The sequence below is a fragment of the Athene cunicularia genome, assembly GCF_003259725.1.
Source record: "Athene cunicularia isolate RWA chromosome 26 unlocalized genomic scaffold, athCun1 chr26_part1, whole genome shotgun sequence".
In the NCBI taxonomy this organism is placed as follows: domain Eukaryota; kingdom Metazoa; phylum Chordata; class Aves; order Strigiformes; family Strigidae; genus Athene; species Athene cunicularia.
Window position 1 is genome coordinate 1053650 of NW_020799136.1, and position 12334 is coordinate 1065983.

The 12334-nt window shown below is 57.3% G+C and overlaps 1 protein-coding gene across 1 annotated transcript in view; it reads left to right on the forward strand.

Annotated features, from left to right (window-relative positions):
• The first annotated feature begins 6 nt into the window (after positions 1–6).
• Positions 7–12334, forward strand: part of MFSD4A (major facilitator superfamily domain containing 4A) — a 20387-nt gene continuing 8059 nt past the window's right edge. Inside the window, exons 1-3 of the mRNA XM_026864102.1 lie at positions 7–274; positions 6546–6744; positions 6868–7107. Of these exons, the coding sequence (XP_026719903.1) occupies positions 45–274; positions 6546–6744; positions 6868–7107 (669 nt within the window). The 5' untranslated portion in view covers positions 7–44. The remainder of the gene's footprint in view (positions 275–6545; positions 6745–6867; positions 7108–12334) is intronic.

The following is a 12334-nucleotide window of genomic DNA, read 5'->3' on the forward strand; positions in this document are numbered from 1 at the left end:
GCGCCGGAACCGGGGGGGGAGCCGCATCGCCGCGGCCGCCCAGGATGTGGTGGGACGAGCGGGTGTCGGCGCGGTTCCGGAGGAACCTGCAGCCCACCCTGACCTACTGGAGCGTCTTCTTCAGCTTCGGCCTCTGCATCGCTTTCCTGGGGCCCACGCTGCTGGACCTGCGCTGCCAGACCCAGAGCTCCCTTTCCCAGATCACCTGTGTCTTCTTCTCCCAGCAGTTCTGCCTCCTGCTCGGCAGCTGCCTCGGAGGGGTCTTCAAGAGGACGTAAGGCGCCTGGCAAACTCATCGCACCTCCCGCGGGTGGGCTTAAGCTCTCCGCAACCAATCCTCCCCCCTCCCTTCCCTTTCTCCTTCTCCCCGCTGCCGCCGGGTTTGCATGGCCGCGCTGGGATGCTGCTGCTCCGCCTGGGAAAACCCTGCCCGAGCCGGGGGGGGCTCCCTGCCTGGCCCGAGGGTCCGCAGCCCCACTTGCCCCGAGTGGCTGGGAAAGAGCCGGGGGGGAGGCTTCCCAGGGCAGGAACCGGCTGCTGCTCCCCGCTGCCACCCCGGTTTTGTACCCTTGGAGAGAGGTTTCCAGTTCCCCCAGAGCTCAGCGCCTTCAGCGTGAAGTTACAGCCAGAACTTCCCGGAGGGTATTTTCCTTAACCTGATTGTTTGTCGCAAAAATATTATTGGAAGCCTGTTTTAATAACCTCGGCGTCAGAAATTGAGGCGCCTTGTCTGTGCTCCCCGGGAGTTTGGGCAAACACGAGTGGTCCTCGTGGGCTCGCTGCTGCGGGGGGCGAGGGCAGGGGCAGTGCCCGAGCCGTGCGGGGTGGCCGAGGGCCAGCAGCCCGTGGGCCAGCAGCCCGTGGGCCAGCGAGAAACCCTGGGTGCAGCCCAACGGGGTTTTGCGCTGCGCCTTCTGTCCAGGATGTGTTTAAAATAAATAATACGCGATGGCTCAATCCAAAAGATCGCCAGACAGGCATTTGATTTGAGGCTTGATGACAGCTCTGCCTTGCTGAGAATCAGCTGATATTTACATTGTCACTAATTCTTCAGGCAGTGATGTAACGTGTCAGCTCCGCGTGTCGCTGATATCCACGTCACGTATATGTATAACATGTACGCGAGAGAATTCTGCAAGGATCCTTCGCTGTTTTAAAACCGCCCGTTTAAAAATGTTTTGTTAAACTCTCGTGGCGAGTGTTGGCTAACGAAGATGGCATTAGAGCACCTGTTAAATTGCCATCCTGGTCCGGATAGAGCCCAGAGGCTTCGTGGAGCAGCAGGAGCTGCTCTCTGTCAGGCTGTGCTGGGAGAGGAGATGCAAGGTGGGCTGAACGGGGACGAGGATGGCACGTGGGAGCCTTGCCCTGGGTCTGACACGGATCCGAGACTGCTGGGTCAGCCGCCAGCGCCTTTGCCAGCCCTCAGTTTGCTTCACATATGTTTGAAGGAGCAGGGAAGGAAAATGCAGAATTGTTTCCTGCTGTCAGCTTCCTACCCAAAGCTCCTGCCCTTGGCTGGCGGGTTACGCAGACCCGTCTCTGGTTTTGTACTCGGAGACTCTTATACTTCTAACTCGGCAGCAGCACGCTGGGGGGAAGAGCGTATTTGTAGCTCGCTGCGGTTACGAACCAGGATGTGTTTGTGGTCGCAGCCTCTTGGAGCGACCGGCTTGTGCGAAGTGTCTGCGAGCCCCACTGAGGAGCAGCAGCCCTGCCAGGCAGGAGGGCACGCTTCAGAGAGTTGTGGCTTGTGAGCGCCGGGGGGGAGGTTACTCGGAGCGGTGCGGCGTACAAACGTGTAGGTTTGGATGAGAATATTAACTCTGAGAGCTGCGGTGCTATCCCCTCCTCGGGGACGGACAGATCGAGCTGTCCTGCTAAGGATGTCTGATTCTGGGCCGTGCTGTGGATTTGCAAATCACATTATGCTGGTGCCGGGCAGGGAGGAGCACTGGACAGGTTGTTTTTTTCCAGTTAGTTGCTGGTGGAGGATCCCAAAGCATCACCTGCCTGCAAGGCAGCCGAGCCAAGGTCTGGCTGCAAGCTGAGTTTAACCTCCAATGCCTGAGGAACACAGGTTTTGTTGCTTGCTCTCAATTAAAATATGTATTGGTCTGAGCTGTCTGCTCTGAATGACGGACTCGTGCGGGAGAGCGGTGTGGTTACAGGGTTCTGTGGCAGAACTTGGGGGGGGGACCCAACTAATGGTTTGGTTCCTCTCATCGGAGAAGTTGCTGAATGCCAAGTCGTAGTCTCTGCTCTCTCGGCCCGGCTGGAGTCCCGGAGCACCGGGAGGACGGAGCAGAATGATGGCATCCGTCCCTTGTGTAACTCGGTGTGAGCCTGGCCTGCCAGGACTACCTCCAGAATTCCCTCACGTGTGAGATTTTAAGGAAGAAGAAAGTTTGCCGTGCGAGTTTCCCCGGAGCGATGTAGAGGTGCAGTTGCTGCCCGCGGTGCTCTGCACCAGAGAGCCGGGCTTGCCTCGAGGTCCTTCCCAGGCTTGTGCAAAGCCGGAGCTGGGGGAAGAGCAGTGTTTAAGCTCACGCTTGGGCTTACAGCGGGCTGCTGCTCTCTGGTAGCTCATCCTTAGGCTTTGCTGGGTCGTAATTACGAGCTGTGCTTCAGGAGGGTGCAGCGTTCTACAGGCTGTTCGCATGAGTGGGGTTGGGGTTTAGGTGGAGCGCGTGCCTGGGCTCAAACCCTGGTGTTCCCGTGGTGTTGGTGGAGGTTCCGCGAGCAGAGACAGCCCTGGCAGCAGCTGATGCCCTCCCTAACGCCCTGCGCTTGTTCCCTGGTGTTACCTGGGCTGGATGCTCAGAGTGCCTGACACGCTGTCAGGCTGTGAATCCAGCTGGCAGCATTGGGGTGGGAGCGCTGAGAGGACCTGAAACCCTGCCTACACCCAGAAACCCGGGTGGGAGCCGAGCTCTGGGGTCAATCCAGCGCAGAGCACATGGCACTGCAACCTCCGGGGTGAGCTCTGAGCACCTGCATCCCCCATCACTCTCCCTCTTGCTTCCCTTGCCTTCTCCTTTTCCATTTTATTGGATTTTAAGCTTGCGTTGTGAAGTTAAAGCCACAATCCCTCACGCTGTTGTGTTACGCGTGTGTGACAGAAGCACCAGAGTAACTGAGCACCCATGTCTTGGTGTGACTTTTTTTTTTTTTCCATTCAGATACTGCATTTTTGTCCTTCTGTATTTTTTACTTTTACTCCCAACGTCCGGGTCAGCCCTGAGCTATTCCTGCTGGTGTTAGCAGAGAGAGGAGAGGGCTGGTAGGTCTGTTGCTGTGTTGGAGCCCTGAGGCTCTGCTCGAAGGAGCGATCCACGCCAGGACCTGGAGGGCTGATGAGATGGGACCCTTTTACTCTTCATTCCTCTTCCTGGGACCCGTCTTTCCTCTTCACCCCGTGGCTCCTGTGCATGTCACAGCATGTCAGCTGAGAGGGGGTGACCCTGCTCTCTCTCTGTCCTGCAGACTCCCATCTTCTGAAGGTTTCTGTTCAAGCATGTGGCTGGTGCACGCAGGATGCTTCTCACCGCAGAGGGAAGTCAAAGCCTTTTGTTGCTGAGAGAGCAGAGTGACTTGAGCGTGAGCTCCTTGGGAGATGTGATGCTCCCCAAGCCTGGCCAGTGCTTTTTGCTGGAGACAAGTGTACCTGAGGGCAGATGGAGGAAGAAGGCAGCGTGGATCATCCCACATGTCCTCACCTCGTCCCCTTAGGGCTTTGGGGTTTTAATTATCAGTTTTGCAAGTCTGAATTAGCCTGATTATCATTTTTCGTCTTGATGTGAGGGACTTAGAAAATGCTCCCTGGGGTGGGAAAAAATATGCTTGAAGTTGAAGGGTGCCTGCTGCAACAGGAACACCGAGGTGGGGGTTTATATATGCTGTGAGGGAAGGAGAGGGGAAGCTTTGCTGGCTGTGACTACAGGATAATATTAACCATCCTACTCTTGTAGAGGAGATCAGCCTAAACCTTCTGCAGGGAGCTGCAGGCCTTCCCTCGAGCCTTGTGATGGAGCCAGAACGTGCTCTGGGTGGTCCTGAGACGGTCTGTGATGTTACAAGACTCGTTTCACACGCTGCTGAAGCAGAGGCTGCGCTGGGCACAGCCACAGCTGCCCCCCCAGCCCGCTCAGCCGGGGACATGGGGACCAGTTAGTGATGGGGAGGGCAGCAAGCTCAGGAACTGGACCATGGCATAACATCAGAGTTGGTTTTTAAACCCTTTGGAGGGGGGCGCTGGTTTCGCATCCTCAAGACCCCCTCTGAAAGTCACAGGGTACCTCATTTCAGGATGCTTTCAGGGTGGGGTTTTTTTTTTCCCTGAAGAAATCCCCATTTGTGCCTCCCTGGGCGCTGAGCAGTGTCCTTCCCCTGTATCCTGGGGAGCTGGCATGGGAAGCCAGCAATTTCTTCATCCCCCCCCTAATGCCAGAGCCAGGGAAGGGGGCAGCAGTGCCACCGGGGGCTGCGGGTGTTTGCGGGTGGGGGGTGCAGTTGTGTTGTTAACATCTGATGGCTGGAGGCGGGAGTTTTTGCTCATTGGGGAAAAGTGGGGTGATCTTTTTTTAATGCTTTTTAAGGACATAGCATCGTCTGCAATTAATGTTTAACTCCAGGAATGAACGTGCTGCCCGGCCAGGCACACGCGACGCTGTGGTTGTTTTGCTGGGGCTGCAGAGGAGAAGAGGCGTTTCTGGGATGGCTCAGTCTGCTTTTCCCCGTTTTCCCGTCGCTCCCGGCCTTGGATTTACCAGCTGCTGGTGCCTCTGCCTCTCTCCCTTCTGCCGGGCGTCCTGCTGTACCCTGGGGAGTGCTGCCTTGTCTCCCCCCAGGCTCGGAGCTGCTTCTCTCTATTTGCTAGTCATTCTTCCTGCTGTGACTGTGCGCATCTCACTTTGCTCCCTCCCTCCCCCAGAAATCCCACGCTGGCTCCCCGTTTTGCTGCGAAGAGCCGTAGTTACGGCTTTGCAAAACGTCGTCTCCTCCAGCGTGGTCTGGCTGATGGGGGAGCGAGGCCGGGCTGGGTGATGCGAGCTCACTGAGGCTCTGCTACGGCCAGGTTTGTGCCACCGGTCAGGAGAATAAAGGAGACGGTGCCCTTGGCCCCTTTCTTCTCCCCGGAGCCGTTGAAGTGCAGTGTAAGCAACAAGCAGGGTGCGGAGGGCCGGGTCGCTCTGGGTTTGCGGATGAATGAGGCCACGCAGAAACGCGGTGACATGCCCGAGGCCGGGCCGTTCTGGACGAGCGCTCAGGGCAGGAGGGCTGGCAGCGCGGTGCCCGGCAGCACCGAGGCTCTCTGCTGCAGCTCCAGCCCAGGCCGCCTTGGAGCCGCCTTCTCCTCCTGCTTCGGAGCAGAGATGTAGGCGTTTTGCTCGCTGGTTACACCTCTGTGCTGGGGACGTGCCTGTGCGTTGCCAGTCCTTCGCTGTGGACCGACGGCTGTGCCCTGCTCACCCCAATCGCTAATTAGCAACTCATTACAGCAAGCTGCTGGCTGTTGCAATGGGCTTCTACAAGGTTTGGAAGCCCAGGGTGGGATGGGGACGTGCCTCTGCTACTTACTCTCTGTTGTGACTTTATAGTCCCACCTTTCTGCTGGGTTCAGGGCTTCGCTCTCTGGTCCCCGTTTCCTTCCTTCCTGCCTTTCGACTTGGCAGCTCTGGAGCAGCGCGGTGCCAGCCTGGGCTGGCTACGGCCCGGCTCGCCCCGGGAGCAGCCTCCCCGCTCAGGCCGGCCGGCCTGCACCACTGCCGGACTCGAGACGTTATGCGCCAGCTTCACCTCTACCACGCGCACCCCTCGGGCTTCGCCGACGGACCGTGTGGCTTGGGAAGCGGCCGCCCGCGCCGGGAGCAGCAGCAGGGCTGCGTCCTGCCCCGTCGTGCTGGGGAAGGGACGATGCTGCTCCAACGGAGACGGCGCAGGGCACGGGGAGGGAAGCACAGCAGCTCCCTGTGAGGCAGGACAGGGCACGCAGGCAGGTCTGGGATGACACAGCAGCTCTGGATGCCAGCAGCTCTCTCCCTGCCGGGAACTGGGGCTGCCTGCTCAGCCTGCTTGTGCGTTACAGCCCTGCGTGAGAGGTGCCCTGGAGCTGCTCGAAGGTCACGATGTGGCTTCGCCTGCGTGTACTCACGTCCCTTTCCGTTCCCAGTTCTTCCCAGTTAACAAGGGAAGGTTCTCGGGCTTTATTCTGCCTTGAAACGTGCAGAGCAGAGGTTTGAAGGGATGGTTACTCTTCTCCACAAAAGCTGGGTGGAAGATCTGCCTCTTTGAGGCATCGCCCTCCACGCAGGAGATGGCGGTGCCATAGGCTGGCCACGGCTGTGCTGTGGAGGCGGAGGGGTGCGGGGTGTGGAACATCTCCCTTGTCTTGTCAGAAGAGGACGTGTTGGAGCTCCAGCCTGTGGGTGCTTTTTCCTGCAGCACCCACTGACCCGGGGTGGGAAACAGGAGGCAGGGCTGTGGTGTGGGTGCTGTTCTTGTGGCAGTAATTCTGTCCTGTCTTTCCTCTTTCCCCGTCTCAGGTTGGCTCAGTCCTTGTTTGCCCTCTTTGCCTCATCACTGGCAATCTCCTTGGTCTTTGCCATCATCCCTCTGTGCCACAATGTGGTGGTCCTGGCTGTGGTCATGGCTGTGGCAGGACTGGCCATGGGTTGCATCGACACCATCTCCAACATGCAGCTGGTGAAGATCTACCAGAAGGACTCGGCCATCTTCCTGCAGGTGAGCGCGCAGTCCCCTCTGGCTGTGCTTCCTCCTCTGAGGAAGAGTGAGGGGCTCAGCCAGCCTCCCTGCAGAGAAGAGCAGTAAACCCCCCCCCCCGCTCTACCTGCGTGTCTCTTGCAGGCCCTTCATTTCTTCGTGGGCTTTGGAGCGCTGCTAAGCCCCCTGATAGCTGACCCCTTCCTCTCGGACACCAACTGCATCCTCTCAAACTCCACAGCCAACGCCTCCAGCAACCTCCCTCACATCCGCAAGTCCCTGGTCCCGCACCATCCGGGCAACCTGTCTCATTACGACCTACCGATGAAAGGCATGGTGGTCACACGTGTTTCCTACGCCTTCTGGATCATGGCCCTCATCAACGTAAGTGCTGCTGGGGACACCCCTGCTGCTCGGCTTTGCAGGTGGCTGTGGCCTTTGGGGGGTGTTGGGGCCTGTGAGGTGGTCCCAAGCGATGGAAGGAGGCGTGAGAATGGTTGTGCTGGTCCCCAGCAAAGCTTCGTTTTTTTGCCAAGTGCCCAGCAGGTTCCTGGGGCAGGAGGGCAGGGCTCTGCGGAGCAGATGTGATGGGGTCAGTGTACCGTCCTGCGTGGGTCTGGTCTCTCTGGGAGCAGGTTGTACCTCCAGCATCCCCCTGGGCAGGAGTTACACCAGCCCCAGGGTCTTCCTCCGTGGTCAGTCTGGGGAGGAGCTCGGTGGTGTGGGAGGGCGATTTGCAGTGATATTTGTGGAAAAGTGTCTGCTGATGAGCCAAGTTACTGCAGCCAAAAGCTTGATCAGGATGTCTCTGCCTGTTTGTTGTGTTTCCCTGGTGATTTGCAGCAAACGTAAAAGCCCTGTGGCCCACCCTTGGAGACAGAGATTGGGGTTTAGTGCCCATCCTCTTTCTCTGCCCTGCAGAGTCCCAAAGCTCACCTCCAGCGAGCTGCTCTTTGAGAAGCAGCCCTGTGCCTTCCCCTGCAGTCAGCACCCAAATCCCAGCATGGTTCAATACTGCTGCTCCCTTGCACGGCCCCGCTGGGCTGTGGCCATCGTCGCGCCCATCCCCAGTCCCTCTGCAGAGCTTTTCCCCGGCGGCAGGAGCCTGGCGAGTGTGTGGGTGATTGTCCCTGTAGGTCTGGAGCGATAAGGACAGAGTGTGTTGTTGCAGCGAGGGGTTCCCCTCCTGCCGGGCTGGATGCTGGGGGCAGCTCCGCTCCAAACCTGCGGAGCGTTGGGTTATGCCTTGAGTGCAGGAGCTCCCGCTGGCCGGGGTTTGGGTCCCCGCCACGAGCAGGGCAGTAGCCTTTGCATTAGGGGCTCTGTTGTCTAATAAAAAGCCAAGCTGGGGCCTGTTTGCCCCCCCTGGAGACCTCCTGTGGTAGAAGTGAAGGGTGGTCCTGCCAGAAGGAGCTCTCCTGCCTGTGCGAGTTTCACCATTGCCCTTCTGCCAAAACAAGGATGCGCCGGTGCTTCCTCTCCTGTCCCAGGCAACGAGCAGCCTTTGCTCTTCCACCCCTCCGTCTGCACTAGGCAAAGGGAACGGGGTTCTTTGTGCTCTTGGTCTTCCCGTTCGCTGAATAACTAAACCATACCCCAGCGCACCTAATTCAGGGGTTTTCGTCAGCAGCTCGCTGATGTGAGGAGGAGAAGAGGTGACCCAAAGAGCTGGGCAGGTGCTCTAGCGAGCTGCTTTGCAGAAGTACCAAAGGAATGCTCCCTGCCTAGGAGGAGAAACCAGCTTTAATTACCTCTGACTCTGCGGATGCCATGGGAAATGTCCTTTTAATTACACCGGAGCGTTATCTATTTTCCCAGTCAATCCCTGAGCAAACTAATTTAGTGTGGAAGGCAGCGTTTAATATCTGCTTTGAATACGACGATGTGTCTGATACCAGGAGCACTGATGGGATGGGGGGGGGGAGCAGACCCCCTCTCTGCTCCTAGCAGTGTCCCTTGGATGTTTTGGGTGCAGGATGGGCCCCTAGGCTGAGTCTCGTGAACTGGGTTTACATGCTCAAGCGCCCTTTGCACACGTGGGAGGTTTGCGCGTGTGTGCACACGCTGCGCGGGCTCACCGGGAGCACGGCAGCGAGCCCCGGGGTGCGGGGAGGCCGGGGGGTTCGGGGAGGAGGGAGAGATGACAAAGCGGAGTGGGGAGTTGGCCACACGCTGCACACGCAGCGCTGGAGCGTGTCCCCTTGCCAAAGCTGAGCTTATTGTCTTTCCCAAAGCCTCGCTGAGGGAGCTGACTTGGTTCCTTGTTTAAACTAAATAACCCAACCCACTGGCCGGAGATACTGAGAGTAGCTCAGCTCCAGCACTGCTGAGCCTTCTTTAAGGTGTAAACATCAGAGAAAACCGATGATAATTGATATTTAAACCCCCGTGGAAGTGGACGAGCTGAGTAAGCTTACAGAGATGGAAACCAGCAACTTCATTATAAAAGGGCGAAAAACCCCACATTTCCATCCCATTTTCCACAGGGCTGTGTGTATTCTGACAAGACACAAGCTGAAATGATTCATTTCCATTTCTTGCTTTGTTTAAACGTCTCGATTTGACTTTGGCATAACTTGCAACGTGTAAAGCTGACGGAATAGTTGTTTCAGTGTTATTGGAGCAAAGTGGTTTTGCTTTGGTAAAATTAAGTGGTTCAATATTATCAAAACGAAGGGCTTGGATGACTCCCGGCCAAAATTTTTTCATTCTAACAGAAAATTTTGGCTTTTCGTCCAGATTTGGAACAAAAACATATTTTAAAATTCGGTTTCCCACAGAACGGAAATTTCATCATCCAGCCCGTTCCAAGGGGCTGGAAATCAGGAAAATGTTCCTCCGAGAGGGATGTGTTTGTCCGGAAGGTGGTTTCCCAGGGGAAGTGTGGGACACTCCATTGTGCTTAGGTTGCTTAAAAGTGTCCTGGGTACAATAGCAGGGAACAGTCCCGTGCTCCTGGGGAGAGAGACTGGAATAGAAACTGGAGGGAAGGAGCCTGGATCATACCCACGCTGAACTGCGTGATGCAGCAACTTGTTGAGTTTAGAATAATGGTTAAAAGCTGCCAGGGGGAGGGGACAGTCCTGGGGAATTTGTTGAGCGGAGCTGGAGCGCCGGGGCCAGGCAGTGGGGGTCTCGCTGCCTGCTTTGCCCTTCGACCCGTGCGGGCTCCCAGGGGACCCTCGGATGTCTCAGTCCCCTTTGGAAAAAGAAAAACTTCTCATTGAAAAGGGCGAAGCAGGGTTGTCCCGGGAGGAAAGCCCATGAGCACCAAAAACCTCTGCCTGCCGGGGAGGGAGGGCTGGTCAGAGCTGGGGCCCGGGGGTGTCCGGCTCGGTGGGGTTGGGGCAGGGCAGGGACGTGCTTTGGGGACCGAGTGTCGTTATTTCAGGGGCTGTGGCTCATCTCTGGCGCTCGCTGTTTGGGCTCCCCGCAGGGTGGGAAGGCTTTGATAGCTCTTTGCCTCGTGCCAAGCAGCCGGGGGGTCGGTCCCAAGAAAACTGAAGCTGCTTTAGGAGCCACGTAGCGAGACCCTGTCCCAAGCACGGTGGCCCTGCCCCTGTGTCGTGGCCCGTGTCCTGGGTCCAGCGAGGCTTGTGGTGGCCACCCGACCTCTCCAGCTGGGTTATGTGGGAGCTGTGCGGGGGGAGAGGGGCTCAGCACCCGCCCAGCACCTCATGGCAGTGGCTGTGCTCATGTGGGGAGCAGAAGGGACAGTCCTCGAGCTGCCCTTGTGCTGTGGTCGGGGTAGGCTGCTCCTCCGGGCTGGATTTGTCCCTTTGCTCGGTGAAACGTGCCCTGGCAGGGCTCTGGTGTTTGCCTCTGTTTGCTCCTCTCCACCTGCCCGTGTAACAACCAAACTGCTTTCGTGGATGCTCCCTCCCCTGTACACACCCCAGATTTACGAGTGGCCTCTCCTGGGGCCCGGTGGCCACGGGTGACTCTCCCCAGGCTATTTGCCAGCCGGGGTGCAGGACACAGGGTTGGCTCAGGATGGAGCCCTTGGGTCCTGCTTTCTCTTGAGCTTGATTCTCTTGCTTTTCCCCGCTTCCCTCAGTTTGCTTTGGCGTGGTGGCAGCCCATGGGTGAGGGCTGCACTTGACCGTGGGTGAGTCTCCAGCTTTTGGGCGTTTCCTACCAGAAATGACCGGTGCTGGCGAGGAGCTCATGGCTGATGGGGTCAGAGCACTCGTGCACCCGAGGTGCTGCCAGCTTCGAGATGGCACGGTCTGGATAAAGAGAAAGGGACCTGCTTGCTTTAGAGGTGAGGATCTGGGGAGCGGGGATATGCCAATGGTTTGACTGGGAATTTGGAGAGGCCGGAGCTGGGGCCCTTTTCCACCAAGCGCTCCTTAAGGCTGGAAGCGCCCAGAGATGTTATCTGTACAGCCAGTCCCTCTGCGTGGGTATATTTTTTTTGCAAAATCTGCAATTTAGAAGAATAAAATCTGGTCCTGACCTCCGGAAGGATTAGAACTATCAAGCAAATGCGTTTTTCTTCCATGGGACCGAACTAACTGTTCCTATTCCCATTGTTTCCAGAACAATGAAGTCCTCGTAAACGAATTCAGGCAAGAGAGAGGGAGGGGGGGGGAGGAATTCTCCATACATTTAAATCATGCCATGAGCCAACAAAAGGCAGGAAATTTGGAGCTAGAGCTCACACTTGCTCACAGACATGTAGCAAACAAGCGCTCAGCGGCTGGAGAGTGAGCTGTCACTTAGGATTTCCTGGCTTTCTACCCCAGTTTGTTGCAGAATAAACACCACTTGGTTGCGGTGGGAGGAGAAGAGAGGGCTGGCGAGGGCTTCATTTGCTCCCCTCTGTTTTTTCTCTCTGTCTCAAAAAAAAAAAAAAAAAAGGAAAAAAATTAAAAAAGAGCAAGTCCCTCCGGGCTTGGAGGCACCGCGGAGTCGTGGGTGTGCGCAGGGAGGAGGCTCGTCCCCAGGCGTGGGGGAGCGCGGTGCTGGGGGGCCTGATGCTGCTGCCGGAGGGATCCTGACGGCAGGTCCAAGCCCACGGTCCCCGTGTGTGTTAGCACCAGGAAGGAAGCCCTGACTAGGGGGGGGGTCTCCAAGGCAGCGAGGGCCGAGAGGGCAGTGCCTGGATGCTCTGCGGTCCCGGGTCCCTCCGCGCAGGCGGTACCCAGGGGCCGTTTGAAGCCGTAGCGGTGCTGTTGGCCTGGGAACCAGGAGCTCATCTCTTCGGAGATGCTGGGCAACCTCTGCTAATGGCTGGAGGTGAGCAAAGCAGGGCTTGGAGCAGCTTGCTCTTCCCCCGCACAGAATTTCAGCCGCGGAAGCTCTCCCGTTAAAACTGTTCTGCTCTCCCCAGGCAAAAGCTACTTTATTACTTTTTCTTTTTTTTATTTTTTTTTTTTTATTTATTCTTTGGGCAGAAGTGGCCAAACGCTTGGAAACCAGAACGCTTTGGGTTTGCAGGGCTGGCGTGGTGCTTTGTGAGGTCTGTATTTAGGGGCCTTCTGTTCGTGTCCCTGTCCCAGGTGAATGGTCCCCACCCGCCATCCCCCAGGGACTGGTGGGACATGTCCCAGCCGTGCTTTGGATCAGGAGTCTTTGCTTTCAACTTGCTTTTTTCATTTCCCCCCCC